At 40.3% G+C, this 19,717-nt stretch overlaps 1 protein-coding gene across 1 annotated transcript in view; it reads right to left on the reverse strand.

Moving 5' to 3' along the window:
- Positions 1–1,249: 1,249 nt before the first annotated feature.
- Positions 1,250–19,717, reverse strand: part of LOC122805814 (dentin sialophosphoprotein-like) — a 230,051-nt gene continuing 211,583 nt past the window's right edge. Inside the window, exon 6 of the mRNA XM_044076073.1 lies at positions 1,250–2,688. Within this exon, the coding sequence (XP_043932008.1) occupies positions 2,455–2,688 (234 nt within the window). The 3' untranslated portion in view covers positions 1,250–2,454. The remainder of the gene's footprint in view (positions 2,689–19,717) is intronic.

The raw sequence follows: 19,717 nt of genomic DNA on the forward strand, positions 1-19,717 counted from the left end.
TTTTTTTTTTAAATGCCTTGGTATAATAAGGTCTATGTGTGCAGTGTGTGGTTTGTGTGAATGATATAGTGTGCATTCTTAATGGTCTTGTTTGTAAGCAAGATTTTTGCCTCCTAGGAAGTTATATATGTAAATCTTTTGCATACCATGTTAGTTTCTTTATGGGTTAAATGGTTGTCTGAATACAACACACAGTAGCTACATATCTACCTAGCTGGCCAGAGAGACATTAGGAAATTACATATCCATGTTGTCAGGACCTGTACTATCATTGGGCTATTTTGGTTTACAGACTTGATTTTACAGGTGTCACCTGGAATTGTGTCTAGGGTTAATACTACAGGTTAGACAGTGCTATGATCTGGTATTAGTGCTGTTCAACATGTTAACTAGCTGTCCTAAGTTTAACTCTATACAAAGCCTTTGTGTTACAGGTTAAAGTTCTAAGTACAAGCTGTATAGCTTTGCTGCTACACAGGGTACAGGTAGCCACCACTGGGTGGTGAACCTCTCTGCACAAATGCACCTAATTTATAGCAGAAAGAAAAAAGCTGAAAACTAATGCCTGTTCTCTCTGGCCAGTAAATGACTACACTTTGAGTTCCTGGGAGTGCTTCCCAACTCAGAGACCAGGTAAACACCTTCTGCCACAAGGTGGATGATCCTGGAACTTCTTAATGTAAAAACAGCAAAAATAACTCTCAAGTGCACATTAACACCAACCTAAGTCCCTAAAAAGCCCTCTGACTGTTTTCACTTTAAGCTTCCCTGTGTGTTATCTAACACTGACAAACCAGGCTACCTCAGTACTGCCACTAGAATTGCAGTCCTGGTTTCCTTAATGTAAAGCCAAAAGTGAAAAGGTATCAGAAACAAATCAAATAACTAGCTACAAGTAATTCTCACTTAAGCCTCCCTGTGTGTTTCCCCAATTCAGTCAGACCAGGTTAACTTTCTTCTGTGGCTAGAACTACAGTCCCAGTAGTCTTAACATAAAAGCACACCTCATTTAGCCAATAGTGAAAAGGTGACAGAAATAAATCAAATAACTAGCTGCAACATGTAATTGTTACTTTAAAGCTTCATGTGTATATCCTAACTCAGACAGACCAGGCTACATTTGTACTGCCACTAAAATTACAGTCCAAGTCTTCTTAATAACTTAGTGTTGTTTTTCTTTACTATAAAATATGTCTAGTTAATGAACTAAATGTTTTCATTCTTTTATTTAATTCAGCATTGTTTTAGTTCTTAAAAACAAAACTACTATTCTTTCCATGTGTACAAATATTTACAAAAATCTTGTAGTGATTCAGGACAAAACTAAGTTAACCCAAGGATTGGATCAGTATGGGAATTTGGGTTTGGTTTTCTCCTTGACTTTTCTTTGTTAAACACAGGGGAAACAGAAACATTCTAAAGTTTTCTAAGCAGGTTACCAGTGCTTACAAGGCCTTTTTATAGCAGGATGTTAGATTTTCTCATAGTACTCTTCCTTACCACAATCTTTCTGTTGCAAGGCAGCAGCACATGCAATGTTCCTGGATATTTCCTTGAACAGATTGTTCTCTGGCACTTGGGTACATTTACCAAAAGATTCATGGTGGTGGGGCCATAATCATCTGTGCTTGCTGGTGGGGTATATTAAAATGTACACTGTGTGCATTTTCACAAGCCCCCCCCCCCCAACCATACTATCAACTTCCATTAATTTTGGGCTGAAACATTGAAACACCACATAACAACAGAAACCTTATGTTAGTAAAATCTTGTTCTTCATAGGTAAAGAGATTAGTATTAGCCTAACTGCCCTTGTGGGCCATTTTAAGCCTAGCCAATTACCCCATGTGAGAATCAAACCCTGCACATTGTGTCTGCAAGGTAAACACTTTAACCATGATGCCAACATTCCCACTTCAGCTGTAGCTGTCAATGAATAGGGCTCATGCCTGGACCCTAATCATTAATGAAGTACAAAGTCATTGTGTTTCTGCAGCAGGGAGGCCAAGTAGCATGGCTAGTTAAAAGCATAGAAGCATTTCATTAATATTACTGATCCCATTTCCTGTGCATGTTAATCAGCCTCATTACATAGAGCCAGACCATGACAGAAGGTAAGGAAAAACATTTACAAGGATAAAACAGATTTTAGTTAGACTATTTCTACTTTGTGTAGGAAAACTAAATAGTTGTTTATGAATACCAAGAAAAGTGTTATAGTCCAAATGTTTGAAAATAGTTAACTTGGAAAATATGCATCCTTATCATCAAAGAAAAAGTGGAGCAGAGGAATCCAGGCTGGTTCTTTACCCTAGAAAAAAAAACAAGTCCCTCCTGTGGCTGACTAAATATTCTTAAAATATTGATTTATAGACAGCTGGATGTAGTCCCCTGGAAAAATTAACATTCACAACAACGTGGACTTTTTGCCAAAATGTCTGAGCTGCAGATGTGTCACTTCACGATCACTGAGCAGTAGTCCGTAGTCTCTGAAAGCCACCGCTGTACTGCATTGTTTGAGGTTTCCTGCACTGGTGCTACATTGACATAGTCCACCTCCTTCTCTGTATGTTTGGATGACTGTAAATTCTCATAGTCTTCAGACAGCTGCAGATTGATGTAATCCTCCATCTGGTGCTGTGCTTTACTTGTCGGCGGAAGATTTAGTGTGACATATGTTACCCCTTCCTGTTCAGAAAACAAAGGCACAGTTTATTGCATATGAAAAGCAAAATTTTCTTTATTCCCCTTTGAGATTACACATAAACACTGTGTCACAGAAAAAACAGTGCCATATGCTGTAGAAATTCTTAAAGCTAGGTGACAAGTGTTGAGGTAAATATAGAACTTTTGTGAAATAGAATTAACTGACAGCAGGACAAAACACTATAGATGATAAGACTGTACAACTTCTCATAACTTGGGTTATACTTTCATATATCCATGTTCCTGCTTTTCCAACAGTGGGTACTAGGGGGCTTGAGTATGGCTAGGCCATACTATGCTCACCGTAGGCATGTATTACTCCAGCTGCAGGCTAAGTTCAGGTTTAGCTATGCCAGATAATCTACAGTAAATGTTGTTGTGTCCCTGATTACAGACTGTGACCTTTATGTAAATTCAGTAAAATGTCTTGAGTGGTACTATGAGAAAACATTTAGAAGGAACCACCTAAAGCATGTTGAAGTTAAACAAATATGGAAGCATTATAACAGCAACAATGATGGTTTGCAAAAAGAAACCATTGCCAAGTTGGTCTTAATCTTATTTTTACTGGCAGGCTGCAGTTCCTAAGCAATATAATCTTTGTATTTTCTCAAAACAACCTGCTCCTTTAAATACATATCTGACAGCAGTCTTCTAAGCAGCTTGCTATTTTGCATTTGCAGCTAAGTATTGTTAAGGTAGTAATTCACTGAGGAACACAGACTGTTTACCTGAGTGCTATTTAGTAGACAGAGGAAAAATACACTTTCTTATGCTATTACTTCAGGATCAGGCAGGATCAGGCATCATTTTTGTATATTTGGAATCTATCTGTAGTTAAAAGCATTCTCTAAAGTCTCCTTGCTCCTTTATCTGTTTAAAACTTTCATTTAGTGGCTACAGCTAGTAGCTGTAATAGTTTCCCACCCACCCTCCATATTGATGTCTTGTTCTTATACTTGGTGGCTTTGCAGTTGCCCGCCCCTACTGTAAATTTGATCTGGGACACTCCTCTCAGTCTAGTGTCATTACCTCATTCTACCTAATACAGAGAGAACATTTGAGAAGGCCAACTCACGTAGTTTCTTAACCTTGAATTATCTTCTGCTCCTCCTTCCACCCTTTCCACTTTACTAAAAAAAAAATAAAAATTTTAAGCTTGTTTCCTGCCTTTCCTGTAACTAGTCTAGTCCAGATTTGCAGTATCCAGGACTGTTTGTAAGATTCTGAGCCCACCAAGTCTTTCTGTGTTGGAGAGAAGCCTTCTAGCTCATCAGTGGGAGTGGTAATCACTAGGTAGCCTATCTACCAAAAGAGGAGTGGTTTCTGGCCCAGAAATTGTAGTTTATTGGCCGTTTGGGCAGTTTTTCCATCTCTTTCAACTTTCTGGCTTAAAAGCCCGCATTCATAGCCGGCCTTAGGCATAGGCCAACTAGGCGGATGCGGATGCCTAGGGCGCCACCCTGGCAGGGGCACTTTTCCAATATTTATTTGGTGTAAGTAGACCAGGATGGGGGAACCAGGTGTTGTGGGGGGGTGTTGTGGAGCCCTTTTGCCTAGGGCACCAGATGACCTAAGGCCACTCCTGCCCACATTTGTGCTTCTTTCCCACCTTTTCTGTAACTAGTCTAGTCCAGATACAGATTTGCTGTATCCAGGACTGTTTGTAAGCTTCTAAGCATTGTCAAAGTCTGCTCTTCAATTTTTCCCTTAGATCTACTAGTTCGCACCTCTCCTGAAGTTTTACTTAGCTTATTAATCAAGCACTTTACCAGACTTCTTGTAGCAATTATTGTAACACACAAAAGTGCTACCAGCACTAAACGTTCTACAAGGAAACAGCTCCAGCACGTATTATTAATGCCCACCCCTCCAGGCATGTCTAAAGGTCAGTTCCCTGTACTTTCTCCTATTAACCTGGTGAACTTGGGCATCCTGAGGCAATGTAGCAACTGCCTCATGTACACTGACAACCCTCTCCTCTTACCTCCCAATACTCAGACTTGCGAGAAATGCATTTATATATCCAAACTGGAAGCCACACACTCTCCTGCCAAGACCGGAATAAATGGTCACGAGGAGAAGATCAACACTTGCACCACACCACATGGAACACATAGCCCTCTAGAACACACACCAGCACTGCCTTTACATAAAAATACAAACTGCACCTCCACCTTCACGAAGGCTCTTAATAAAAATCTACCCAAACAGCAGAGACCTCCAAGGCAGAAACGCAGTCTACCACTACAACACAACACTAATCACGAGACACATAACTCTCCTAAACAGTGTGCCATTCAACCAAAGCCCCTACGTTAAAACAGCATGCCCAAGACACTAGTCATAGGTGACTCAATAGTGAGGCACACTGATGTCCCACTCACTAGGTTGAATAAGGAGAAAGTAACAGTCAGCTGCCTGTCAGGCACTAGGATCCGCCACGTAATGCATGCACTCAGGTCCCTCAACAACAGGTACAAATATGACTCTGTCATTGCACATGTGGGTGTAAACGACCTGAGATGTACCTTGCTGGACTACATGAAAAGAAACATGGAGGTGCTCTCAGATTATGTAGCCCAGGTGGGTATGACTCTAGCCCTGAGCAGCATCCTACCATCACCCAGAATGATTCCACAGTACAAGCAGAAAATTATTTATTTCAACAATTGGCTAAGTTTCTGATGTCATTCTAAGGGGATCCAGTATCTGTCTGCCTGGGATGACATGACTGACAGACCTCGAAGTCTTGCCAGAGATGGCCTGCATCTGTCACCCCAAGGGTTCCGGGTACTGGCCAAGGCTCTTGCCACGCCTATAGTGCCTTTTTTAGGTGGTATTCCAAAGATCAAATTATCACCATAACAGCTACAAACAAATGCAATCTGAGGGTCATGCTGCTCAACGCTAGAAGTCTAAATCTCAAAATGCACTCACTCAAAGCATTCCTTAAAATGGAGAACATCGACATTTGTGCCATAACAGAGACCTGGTTCAAGGCAGCAGAAAACACCCCTGCACTACCAGGTTATAACTCATTCCACACCTTTTGGCCCCAGAACTTGGACCAAAGCTCCAAAGGTGGTGGTGTTTCCATATTCATAAAGGATGCACACACCTCCAGACTGGTAGCCCAACATAACACATCTGAGATACTTCAGGTGCAGCTAACACAGCGATTCAGGTCATAGCCTGTTATAGGTCCCCAACCATGTCCCAAGACTTACACTCCGTGTTTCTAAGCACCCTGGAGAATATTAAGGTCCAACTTAACACTCTCATATTGGGCAACTTCAACTATCCCTCGATTAACTGGGAAAACTACTCATGTACCAGTACACTTTCCCAATGTTTCCTGGAATTCATTAATTCCAATGCCCTGGACCAGCTCATTCTTACCCCCATTAGAGGTGGCAACATCCTTGACCTGGTCATTACTAACATGGGCGACCGTTGCTCTACACCAATAGTCAACTCCTTCCTGGTTAGATCTGACCACAAACTAATTATCTTGGAAATCGACATCCCTTCCACCCACCCCCACCCCTGCAAAGGTAACCACCATGAAAAACTTCTCCAAAGCTAACTTTGGTCTCCTAAAAACAGATATGGCTAACTTCACTGCACCCATGCAAATGGAGATCAGTTGCCTGACCACCGAATCATACACCAATGCACTGTACAAACATGTACATAAATGCATGGATCTCGCCATACCCAATAGAACCAAGATGCCCTCCTCCAAAAAAAGGAAGCCAAGCTGGTGGTCCCCTGCCATAAACAAACTCTACAACAGAAGGAGGAAACTGATGCGGAATAAGGTGAAGTCCCAAGACAGGAAAAACTCCCTTATCAGCCTCAACAAAAAGTTGAGAGCCCTCATCAAATCCTCCAAAGTTAGCTATGAAAACAGAATTGCAGCAGATAGTAAAGATAACCACAAGGCCTTCTATAGTTATGTAAAGAATCTCTATGGCAATATCTAGATTTGTTCTGAGCTACTGCACAATGGTACCTTCTATACTGAGCCAACATACTGGCCAACAGATTCAGTGCCATCTTTACCCCTCTCTCCTCCCCCAAGGGACCAGCCACAATACCAGTAGATTGCAGGCACCCAGTATTACTGCTGCACTGGTTAAAACAGCACTGTCCAAGGCCAAGAATACAGTTTCTGTGGGACCTGACAATATCCCTGGCTGTGTTCTACATGAACTACAGAGTGAAATGGCAACTCACCTGTGTGCCCTGTTCAATCACAGCCCTACCTCAGGCTTTGTCCCTACCGAATGGCACACTGCTGCAGTCATCCCTCTCCACAAAGGAGGAGTGACTACAGACCCTGGGAACTATCGCCCCATTAGCCTAATGAGTCTGATATACAAAGCTATGGAACACATCATCATGGACCTAATAAACAAGGATATAGGGAATCTCCAATCTCTGGATCCCACACAGTTTGGTTTTGTGAAGGGAAGATCATGCCTGCTCAACTTGGTGAACTTCTTTGAGTCAGTCATCAGAGCTGTGAATGAAGGCAGGGTGGTTCATACAGCCTACCTTGATCTGGCCAAGGCCTTTGATACTATTCCCCACTCGGGAATCATAGAAAAACTCACTAAGCTAGGAATCAACCCCTATATCACTAGGTGGGTTGCAAACTGGCTCACAGGTAGAACCCACAGTGTGAAAGTAGCTGACTCCAAGTCAGACTGCCGACCAGTCATGAGTGGAGTCCCACAAGGTTTGATCCTGGGTCCTCTCCTGTTTGGTATCTACTTCTCTGAAGTCCAGGCCAACATGAAGGGACTCTGGCTGACAAAGTTTGCAGATGATTGCAAGTTGGGAGCTATTATTAACTCCCCAAGTGATGTTGACATCCTACAGAAAGGCCTCACTGAGACCATGGCCTTAAGTTCAATACCAAAAAATGTGTTGTCATCTCCACTGGGAAAAACCCGATTCCCATGAATCAATGGCAGTCCACTGAACACAGAAGGCATTATAAGAGATCTGGGAACACAGGTTGACCGCAACCTATTTTTTGACCACCACATTGCCACTGTGATCAGAAAGTCCTTCTATGTGGGACATCTCATTAATAAGGATTTTGCATCCAGGAAGAAAGAGGTCATTGTCTTCCTCCACTCTTCCCTCATTAGGCCAATAATTGAGTACAATGCCCCATTTGGCACCTCACTAAACACCTGCAACAACTGGAGAGGCTGCAAAAGTACCTCACAAAGAGGATCCTAGGCCTTAAACATTTGTCCTATATGAACAGACTAAAAAAACTCCAACTATTCTCCGTCTCATATCGCCTACTTAGAGGCGATCTCTGCTTGACTTACAAAGCCATGTCTGACCCAGCTTTGTTATAAATGCTACATCTGAAGAAATCCCAATCCCTCCACACCACATGCTTCAGAGACCTCAGCCTCATTACCATAATCAACAGAACATGCTGGAGGGACAGGTTCATAACCCAGAGACTGCCCATACTATGGAATAGACTTCTCATACATGTCAAGCAGAGCACCTCACTGGACCTCTTCAAGAGAAATCTTGATGAGTGGATGGGAAATAGAAAATTTACCCCAGGGATCACTCCAGTGGCTTTACTTGACAGAGGCACTGGGAACTAAGGTCGGGTGGCACAATGCCAGGGTAATCCTATGGGCTAGGCTTGTAAAGGCTCCAGGGCCATTAGCCTAGTACACACCTATGAACCTATTTGACATACACTTTATGGTGCAGTGATTACCACTAATACATCACCCTTTAAGGAAATGACAGTTTGCTCCCAATTCCATCAAAACACAATAATCACTCTGCGGCTCTGGCTATCTTGACCCCAGTTTATTTACAGCTTCTTCATAAACTGGCAGTACAGCTGTATCTTGTGCATACACAGATATGTTCTGGTAGTGACAGGACAGGCAATGCAAACCCCTAGACCACTCAGCAACCCTATTTACTAGTTTCTACTAACCTTGCCTGGAACCTGGTTGCATGCACACTAATGAGCCAAACCTTTCCAGACCTTATCATTCCTAGATTGGCCAACCTGGCAACAAAGCCCCCACATTTTGGCAATGTATGTACTTCCAGGTTGCTTGAGAATCATCCACAAGCTGGCGTCCAGCAAGCCAGTTCTCATTATGCTGCATGATTTCCCCCTCCAGTTAAAGAGGAATGACTGGGAAAGTCCCCATATCCCTTCACCCCTGCCTGACAGCCAGCTGGTATCCCCTACACACCTCCCCATGTTTCAGTTAATGGAATGCACCCTGGGTGCTTTTGGTTAAATTTTGAACAAGGAGTGTTACATGTAGGTTGAAAAGATAAAGCCCCAAGTTAGACCAGTGTATTCCATCTGGTCTATGCCTGAGCAGGTGCAGACCAAACCTTGGGGATTTTTTAAACTATTTTCTTGTTTAACGTGCCTTCTGCCCCTCTCAATGGTGCTTGGACAACCTGACTAACATCTTCAACCATGCTTCCCACCACATAGCTTTTATCTTCAATAAATCTCTCACTAACATGCATGTCATTCTACTTTTGTTGATGACTCCTAAAGCATTACCCCTGGGTGTATTACAGTTACACTTTAATGGCCGTACTCTTATCATAGCTGTTGTGCTATAAGGAAGAGTCTGTCCCATGCCATCCCTCTCTTTTCCCAACATTAGATTTTCCATTTCTTAGGGCCAGGTCCCAGCTGTGTTCCTCCCAGGTGAATTTGTGTTCTCTTGGTAGGCCAGTGGATATGAGAGTTGACGATCAGAAAGACTTGCTGGATGCCTATTATAAAATGGAACAGAATATCATGTTAGCTATTATCTATTGTTTTTTTTTACTTTCTTTTTTAAAACACCACTTCAAAGTTACTACTCCATTTACATATACATTTGTATATATGCACGCACGTGTATGTGTGTGTGTGTGTGTGTGTGTGTGTGTGTGTGTATCTATGTATATATGGTTTACTGTTGGTATTCTGAATCCACTTAGGTCGACCGTTTACAATGTCGACCCAAAATGCTGAATCGGGAATGCCGAAAAGTAAACCAAGGTGAAAATGAATACTTCGACAACTGTGGTTCAATGTATTTGACATAGCAGGAGTTGACGTCAGTCATCCATGCTATGCACATTAATGTACTATTACACTCTACAGTTAATGATATGTTAATGCTACTATTTTGCAGGGGGCTGTGCTCGCCCACCCCCACCCCCCCTGCAGATTAAATATGCCAACTCTGAGATTGTACTACAGTGAGGAAATGGGCTAATTCCCTGTTCCCCACAGACCGTGATCTCCCAGCATGTCAAATCAGGAATGATCAAGTGTAACATGTCACGCGATCATTCAAAATCGATAATTTTTTATTTCTTTCACTGCTGTTTTGAAATCAGTGATAAGACGATGTGTCACTCAATACACTGCACTTTGGAAATCTATTAGTAAACCATATATAAATATAAAAGAATAAAAACGCACCACCAACCGGCAAAAACTTCTGTGGTAAGAAACCAATAAATCACAAACAGTACGTAAAAACCACAGAAGTTAGCCACGGCACAGTAGATCCAAAAAACATCCAAATAACAGCACAGTCAGCGTGGAACAGATAACTCCAAAACAGACAAGGTCGTAGGAATGATTCACTGACGCCAATTTCAGCGATAGTCCAATAATAAATTGGACTATCGCTGAAATTGGCGTCAGTGAATCATTCCTACGACCTTGTCTGTTTTGGAGTTATCTGTTCCACGCTAACTTCTGTGGTTTATACGTACTGTTTGTGATATATAAATATATATATATATATATATATATATATATATATATATATATATATATATAGATATATATATAGTTTACTATCAAAATGTTAAAGATTGGTTCAGCGAACTCAGAAAGTACGAGCATTAGTTTGTCAACTTCCATGTTGCCAAACGTTAGGATATCGAGATTATATATCAGCAAATGCAAGTGTGCATTCGCTGATATGAACTCGATGTCCTGAGTAGAGATGCTGTACAGTGCAGATTGGGAAATGTATCCCTTTCCTTACTGTAGTGTGATCTTGGAGGTTATTTTATTTTATTTTATTTTTTTATTTTACATTTGTTGACCGGGCTAGTCTGGCTGGATACATGTCCATTTTCAGCAGAGGCCCGAGGAGAAAAGCTCCACTAAAAAACAGTAGCTAACAAGTATAAAAAAGTATACAAAGCATGCACGCAAGTAAGGGAACAATTATTATATAGAATAAATAATGCAGAGGCAATTTGACAAGAAATAAACAAACAAAGGTGAGAATCATTATGACTTAGTATTTACTGTAGACAGACTGCTGAAAGAGAATGAAGAGGGGGGGGGGACGGGACAGATGGAGAGTCTATAAATATTTACATAAATTAACAAAATAGTAGCAGACATGTTGTGCCAGGTACTACTTTTTGGAAAGAGACTGGGACAAAGGAGATCTGGATCTAGGTTAGGTAAAAGGAGAAATGACAGGTAGCTGAGAATTATGGCAAGTAACAGAAGATGAGGTAATATAGGAGAAATAAACAGGGGTGGGTTGCGGGTCTACTTCACTAAAGGGATAGAAGTAATGATAGAGGGCAGGTAAGAGAGAAAAGGAGGGTACAGGAGAGAGGGATTGTTTCCTGAGCTCAGTCAGAATTAGAGCAGGGGTATAGCCAGTGGGAATGCAAATATTTCCTTATTTGTTTTTTGAAAAGGTGAGATGAGCCTAAAGTGGTTAGTTCTATGGGAAGTTTATTCCAGTAAGATCCAACAGTATTGGCAAATAAGGAGTCACCTGCTTTATTGTTGGATTTAAGAGTAGCTACTAGAAGTTTGCTGGCTGAGCGAAGGGAAGTAAGATTTCTGTATGGGGCAATGAGGTTATTAAGTATGGGTGTAAAGGAGGGGTAATGGAGAATTTTATAAGTGATGACCAATTGCTGTAGGAGAATTTGATTCCGAAGTTCCAGCCAGTTAAGGTTTTTGAGATTATGACAGTGGTGAGTACGAAATGGGGAACCTGTGGCAAACCTGGCAATACTATGGTAGACTATGGTAAGTTTCCCACCAAAATAAAGCATCTTGACCAGCTAAGGCCCTCCTCAAGATGACTTGTACCCTATTTCTCGTTATGGGGTGCTCATTCTGTGGATTGAATACCAACCCTTTGGGTCCCATATCTTATGACAGTTTGTGCAAGTATTCTTCACTGCAACCTGGCAGACTGCCTTGTCCTGATTGCTTTGATTGTTACTTGCTGCACCTTTCCTTTTTGGTCTGCCTCTGAGACCTTAACCAAATAAACATGGTCTGTCTGGTGACTGCTAAGTTGTCCCACCTCAGGCTCCTCTGCCAGTGATGGCCAGAGTGCCTTTGGATCAGTTTCTCATTTTTGGATGATTCATAAGAAAGGGTTAAGAAAAAGCTACCCCTGGCTACAAAGATCTTTGTAGTTTCTCGTCGTTGTCTCTAATCTATGCAGTAGCTTGCGCAGCATACCTTCTGCCAGGGCTTCTCCTCTTCCCCTGCTTTTCATCCATGCCAACCTTCTCAGCATCCTTTCCTTCCACCACCCAATCCTTGGTTAGGTTGGGGTCCACCTTCTGTAAGGCTGCAATAGCTTGTTTACAAAAGCCACAAACAGCTTTACTTCTCTGGTATAGGCCCCTCTAATTCTGGGTGCCCATTATTCATTCACTAGCCTCTGCTCCACACTTCCTCCAGGATGATCTGTCCTATGTCAGCCTCAACAAGGATCAAGGCTTTGAATTTGTAGAAATGCTGTCACGAGAGGGAGAGTCGAGTGGCATTTGACTAGCACAGCTGGTACAGTATGTCAAAATGATGACTTTAGTCCACTTACTTTACTATTTAGTTACATATTGTTTGTGTGATTTCCTCACAGAAGTTGACTTAAAATTTCTTTGTATTCTATGGGAAATGCTTTTGATTATTTTTCCTTTTAGAATTCTTTATTTGTTTGTAGCTGAAAATGGGTTCCTTAAATGAGTATGCCATTAATGATTTGTTAAAGCATAAGTATCTTGTACAGTGTACTAAATGCTATGTATATTTAAAGCTAACACCTGATAACACTGGTGACTAGTGTTCCTCATGTCAAAAGTTGGATGATTTGCTTACCATTTGCCTAGTGGTAAATCTAGACTTACTGATGATTGCACTTGTGTAACTGGCTCAGCTTGGAGAGCTGTTGTTGCATATATTACTGACTGGACTGATGAAGTAAACAATATTAAGCAAATTGCAAATAGCACTTATTTAGGAAAATATGTGTCTATTGTCAGTAAAGATCACTCGACCCCTATTAAATATGATACTTCCGATGACAATTTTGGAATTCAGGATTTAAATATTCAGCAATTTGAGGATTCAGGGCATGTCGAAGAAGAAAAAAAATAAAGAAAGGAAGATATTCACAACAAATAACAGGGAAGAAAAAGAAACGGATTAATGTTTATAATGCAAAGAGGATTTATACTAAAAAGGACACTGCTTTGTTATGTAACACAGATTGCAGGACATGATAACCTTGTCCAATCAGAAATACTCAGTATACAGAAAATTGCATCATTTTACCAACACAGAAGGTAGAAAAAAGAGGCAAAGGGAAAGTGAAAAGCAAGAAATCAAAACAAAAAGAACTTGGAAGGATTAAAAAACATTACTGTAAGAAAAAGGGAACCAAGACCAAAGCTGAGAAGATGGCTCAAAGACAGCTGATGAGAACTGTATGCTGGGAAATGTAGTAAGCAATGAAAAGAGTGGTATTAATAAGACTAATGATGATGAAGATAATTCCTTTCTAACAGATGATAGAGTAGATATTACTGAATTAGAAGCTGGTGATTCTTCAGATCTGGTCAGAAATGATATACTTGTAATTGAAGATACAATTATTAGAAGAAGTGATAGTTACATTTGCAGAGAAGATAATGGAACATTGAATATCATTATGCTTGTTAGAAGCAAAAACACAGGATGTGAGAAAGGCCTTAGAATGCCTTAATGTACAGAAGTATGGAGCTGTTTTTATTCATGCAACGGTACAAATGATCTCATCTGCAAGGACTTTCTGACTGTTAGTAGGGAACTTTTACAGCCCCTCTTAGCCTAGTTTGGAAAGGTGTTAGGACATGTTTTTCTCAAATCTTATAGAAAGGACAGTCAGATCAGTGTGAATAAAAAGATTTGGGGGTAAATTCCTACATGAAAAAATGACCCATTAAATAAAATGGAAGTGTGTAGAGCATCCAAGCCTAATTTATGGTACACGTTGTGTTTAGACAGGATGGCATGCATTTGTCAAGAGAAGGGAAATAATTTTTGCAGCAGATATATTGGAATATTTGACTAATTCAAGATTTTTGCCACGTCAGGAATTTAGCAATTCACAGATAGCAACATTTGATCCAGCTCTGATGGTTGTTAATTCTAGGAGCATTTGTAATATTTTTTTCTTTTACTGGAAAATTTGCTAGATTCCCACAAGATTAATGTTATTGTTTATTAAACTTGACTCAAGAACAATGATAGGAAACCAATTCTGTCAAGGTATGCATATTTTACTTCAATAGACATTCTAACAAAAAATCAGGAAGAGGTGGTACTATAGGGATTAAAGACTGTTAAGAGACCTGTGATTATTACATGCTCAATGATAACACCAATACTGCATATTATGCAATTGTGGCAATAAAGACAACCCCGGAGTATATAACAATTTTGGAATGTATAGACCATCAAAGTCAAGTGGTGATGACCTTCACAAATTCATACATTTCTTGCATGAAACACAGGAGATAAAAGTAAGAGTGACTGGAAACATAAATTTACCAGAAGCATACTGGAATAATACTGATTCGGCAACATTAGTAAGAAAGTATATTTACAACATATGTTCAGGAGCAACAATTGCTTCAGATTGTAAAAAAGCCTACAAGGGAACAGAACATACTAGACATTGTTTATGTTCCTACATAAATGGCAGTTCACCTCAAATTTGTAAAGCTGATGATGTACACAGAAAATTGGGTTATAAAGGTTAAATTGCTGCTAAATTCGGTAAAATTGAAATCTAAACCAATGCACAGAAGATTAATAATATATTATATAGATGTAAAATCAATTGGAATAATGCGTTCAGTGGAAAAACTGCAGAAGAAATTTATTGAGTTTTGAAAGAAAAATTGTTTGAATGTAAAACAATAAAAAATGGCCAATATCAGGATCTAGGCACACAAGGTCAGGAGGATATATTTCCATAAGAGCAAGAGTCTTATATTAAGGGAAGAAAAAAGATATCAGAAACAGAAAAGAGATCAAATTGTATCTTTGAAAACTGAAATAAACAATCTGGACAGACAAATTAGAGTGTGAGACCAGATCAAGAAAAATTTGAAGAAAATGTAAATAAATATATCAAGCATAATAGGAAACCATTTTATAGGTATATAATACAAATTAATAAACTGTGTGTAGATTCTAAAATTTATTCTCAGGCATGACATATTATAGATATGCTCACAAAATATTATGCAAAGCAGTTTGACTTCACAAAGGGGATGATAAACTGTCCTAGTAACATCTGCATAACTTCAGATACTGAAATTAAATTATATTAGATTGAAAAAGAACTATGCAAACTGGATGCAAACAAAGCACATAGAGAAAACAGAATTAGTAATAATGACCTGAGAAACTTTGACATGATCTTACAGTGCCATTATATCTATTATTCACTAGGTACTTTAAACGGGCGTCCGCGTTGGTGCAGCAGTTAACGTTGTCGCCTGACAGCAAGAGGTTCTCCGGTTCGATCCTCGGCTGGGGTGCCTTCTGTGCAGAGTCTGCATGTCCTCCCTGTGGTCACATGGGTTTCTTCCGAGTACTCTAGTTTCCTCCCACATCCCAAAGACATGCTGTAGGTGGATTGGAACTCTAAATTGGCCCTAGGCATGAGTGCATTTGTGTGTTTGCCTTCTGTGGAAGGTTGGCCACCAGGCTGGCAACTCGACACCGTAAAAAACCACTGCCAATCATGAGCGGACAGGTGATCCGCTGTGGTGACCCCTAACTGGGAAAAGCCAAAAGAAGAAGATTCACTAGATACTTTAAATATGGGGAGATTCCTCAAGGTTGGAGACATGCACTTGTTAAACTTCAAGATGGGAGACATGAAGTTGTTAAACCTATTTGTAAGGGAAAGGGGAATAGGACAAACTCAAGACTCATACACACCAATATGTTTGCTCTCATGTTAGTTAAAAATAATGGAGAAGGTTATTTTGGATAAATTATTGTCAGAAATGGAAAGTTTGGGGATTGAAACCATATATCAGTACGCATATTTTGAAAATAGATCCATCGCCACCTGTAACATTATGTTGTATAACAGCATAACAAATGAAAAATGGTGCTGTGATGTAATTTATATAGACTTAACGTCAACATTTGATAGGGTTGTACACAATGCTGATGAATAAATTAGAACCACATATTGATGTAATCTTGATAGGATGGATTGCAACATGGCAAGTATCATACAGCAACTGGACAGGTGAAATTGTGATTACAGTCAGGGTGTTCTAGGCCCATACTTGTTTAGGTTGTATCCTTCAGATCTTTTTCATCTTAGGTGTTCTACCGTCTGTATGAAGATGACCTGAAAATGTGTAAAAGATTGCATGTATTACAGATAGGGCATGTCTGCAAAAGACCTTGACTAAATTGTCCATTTGGGCACAGAAGAATAATAAGCTGATAAAAGCATCAAAAACTAAGCCTATGAGATCTGGGAGATGTAGATGTAAAGGTGAATACTTAATACAGGTATGTGCGATTTGGGAGATGTAAATGGAAAGGTGAATATTTAATGCAGCACACAGTGATTAGTGATTGAAACTGTAGCTTCATTTAAGGACTTGGGTATTTAGGTAGATCCAGCTTTGAGTTTTTCTAATCATATCAACCTATTGGTTAATGACAGTAATAGAACTATAGGTTGTATAAAATAAAAGATTTATAAAGCTCAGGAAATCAGAAATGATGAAATCATTTTTAGTTACATTAGACCCAAACCTGGGTATGGAATAGCAATTTGGAAACCTTATAATAAAACAGGAATGAATAAATTGGAAAAAGTACAGCTGAAATATATCATGGGCATTCATGGATGTGAAAATTTAATTTATTATGAAAGACAAAAATATCTAAACTTATACAATGTTTCTTACAGATATTTAAAAGGAGATCTTATTCAGGTATACAGGGCAGTTAGAGGCAACTATATTTGGGAATGTTTGGGGCTATCAAAAAACAGTAGAGAATCATCAGACCATCTGAGTAGAAGATTATCTAGGAATGAAAAGTGTACTAATTGGTTGTCTGACAGAGTAGCAGATGTATGGAATAAACTACCAAGTTAAATTAAAGCAAGCTCTAGTTTAGATATATTCAAGAACAGCCTGGACACTTATTATGGGAATAACTGTTTTGATCTCCAGCTGTGCACAGACACATCTGAGTCCAAAGGCATGGAGAGTTCATGGCAATAAGGTGATTCACTGCTTCATGGCATATACACTGGTGGAGCAAGGCTAGAAGAGATTGCATTTCTAGAAATAATGTCCATCTAGGGAGTGCTTGTCCTCGGCTGGTAAATTATAGGATTAGGTTTCACTCTGCCTGACAATTAGGTATGTCAGTGCAGAGTGAGTACACATGGTTATCAGGAATTTGTTTCCTGCATGCCTTATTGCTTACATACAAATATTTCAGGCAAGAGCAATAATGCCCTTCTAGCCTGCCAATACAACATCAGATACCCAGTTATTCTCCAAAACAGTAATGGCATTAAACTTATCTCAGATCGAATGTCATATACCCAGGTCTGCCTTCAATTCTTGTGTTAGCCTTCCCCTTTGGCATTTTCTCATGGCCCATTTCAGCAACTGTGCCAAGCCCTCGTTGAAGGTACATCTGGTAGTGATCACCCAGCAGGCAAAGATGAGGAGGCTTAGCAGTTCCACAATGTCTCCCACCCTCTTCCTTTTTGGCCCTTTGGCCCTCAATGCCTGGATCTTATCCCATAACTTGAACAGTTTATCACCTAGTAAGTAGACTGTTTGATGTCTGGTGTCTCTCTCCAGATCCAGGAAGGTTATGATCCGGGTTGGCACTTCTTCCTGGTTCCCAGCCAGGGTGGACCCACAATATCAAAACATAGTTGTCTGAAATTCTGCACTCCCAGTTTCCTGCTCAATCTGGATGGGCTCATGATTAAAAAATCATATAAATAGTGGGCTGCCATGTCCAATGTAGGGGTGTGATGAATTTCTAAAATAGTCATAGGTCACCTCTCAACCCATGGGCATGGCCTAACTGAAGTAGACCTTGTTTCGAACCCGGGCCCCTATCAACTACAGCCTACTACATTAACCCAGTACACCACATAGACCTTAAATAATCACCTCTGCCATGTTTTGAACCTGGGCCCAATCACCCCAAAGCTTCATCCCTAGTAGGTAGGAGTCATTTGAATAAATCAGCAGCAGGCTGAAGGCAGACTCTGTGTCTAACTTTGAATTCCAATTGAAACTTTTTGAATATGGAAGTGGCACTCTCTAATGGACTTGAACATATTTTTTGTCAACAGAATGGTTAACTGATTCCCCTACGGAGAATGAGAGGTGGTGAGTTAAGCCAAACACATCTGGCGTCTTTTTGGAAACAAGCACAAAGGGGGTAGATTTTGGATGTTGAGAATGACAGGAGTTTGAATGGGCCAGACAGGTGCCCAAAATGACCACTTTATTTAACATGTTGTTTACCCATTGTTGTTTATCCTTTATTGATGCCAGATTATCACAAAGCTAATTCCAGTGTGGTTTAATCCTAGACCCCCAGTCAAAGCCTGCAAATGAGGTCTCTGGTCACTACATTATCCAGGTAGCATGTCTGCATACTCTCCATTACCTTAATTCTGACTGGGAAGTGGCCTGGATTGCCTGTCTAACATAATAGGGGCACTCTCCAATTGCTAAGTCCCCTGGCAACTCCTCTTCATTGTGGTCTAAACTTTCTGCAAAGTGAAGGTCCTAGCCCACCTTGCCTGCATGGGCAACTAGCTATAATGAATGCTTGAGTGATTCCCACCACTTCTCACACACTGTTATAAAAACCAGCAAGCAGTGCAACTGGATTTTCCCACATTTAATGCCCAGCAGGCATGGCCTGCATGCCTCTGTCTTGCTGGGATGCCCATGTCACCTGCGGCTTGTCTGTAGTGTCTAACAATGTGTCCATATGCTTCATTTCTCATTGTAGTCCGTTTATAGGTAAGTAGAAGACTAGCTTCTCTCGCCCGCCACTTTAAGCCAAGCAAGTTTCCCTTTTTATACTGTAATTAACCTATCCCATTTGGTTAGAAATTGGCCTTACCAGTCCCATGGCAGGTAATCATGAATTACCCCTAATGATAATAAATGGAATTATAACATAGATAATTTGCAGGGGATCTATGCATGGGGAAAATCATTTAGGAGCTGCCTCCATCTGTTAGTAGTATAGGGGCGGTTCTGGGATAACTCTTCTGTTTTCCATCTCTGGATCCAAGCTGTGCTTGATAATGGACAGAGATGAGTTATGTATATAAACTGGGACTCCATTCTAGTGCAGCTGGATCCTCTGCAAGGTATACCTGTCCATCCAAACCATTCTGTTGATGATAAATAGGATGTTTAGATACTCAGGTTGAGTATTTCTTATGCCATTTGACTTGCTGATTTGCAGTAAATTCATTGGTATCGAGTCGGATATTCTTTCCTAGTTTTTGTTTTGTTAATAGCTATACATATACTCAGTGCTGACCCAAATGAGCTCTACTACCCAGTACCATACTCACCTGAGCTCCCTGACTATGAGCTGTGACCTGCTGGAGTCACAATT

The sequence above is a fragment of the Protopterus annectens genome, chromosome 7.part0, assembly GCF_019279795.1.
Source record: "Protopterus annectens isolate FY-2018-M chromosome 7.part0, PAN1.0, whole genome shotgun sequence".
NCBI classification, from domain to species: domain Eukaryota; kingdom Metazoa; phylum Chordata; order Ceratodontiformes; family Protopteridae; genus Protopterus; species Protopterus annectens.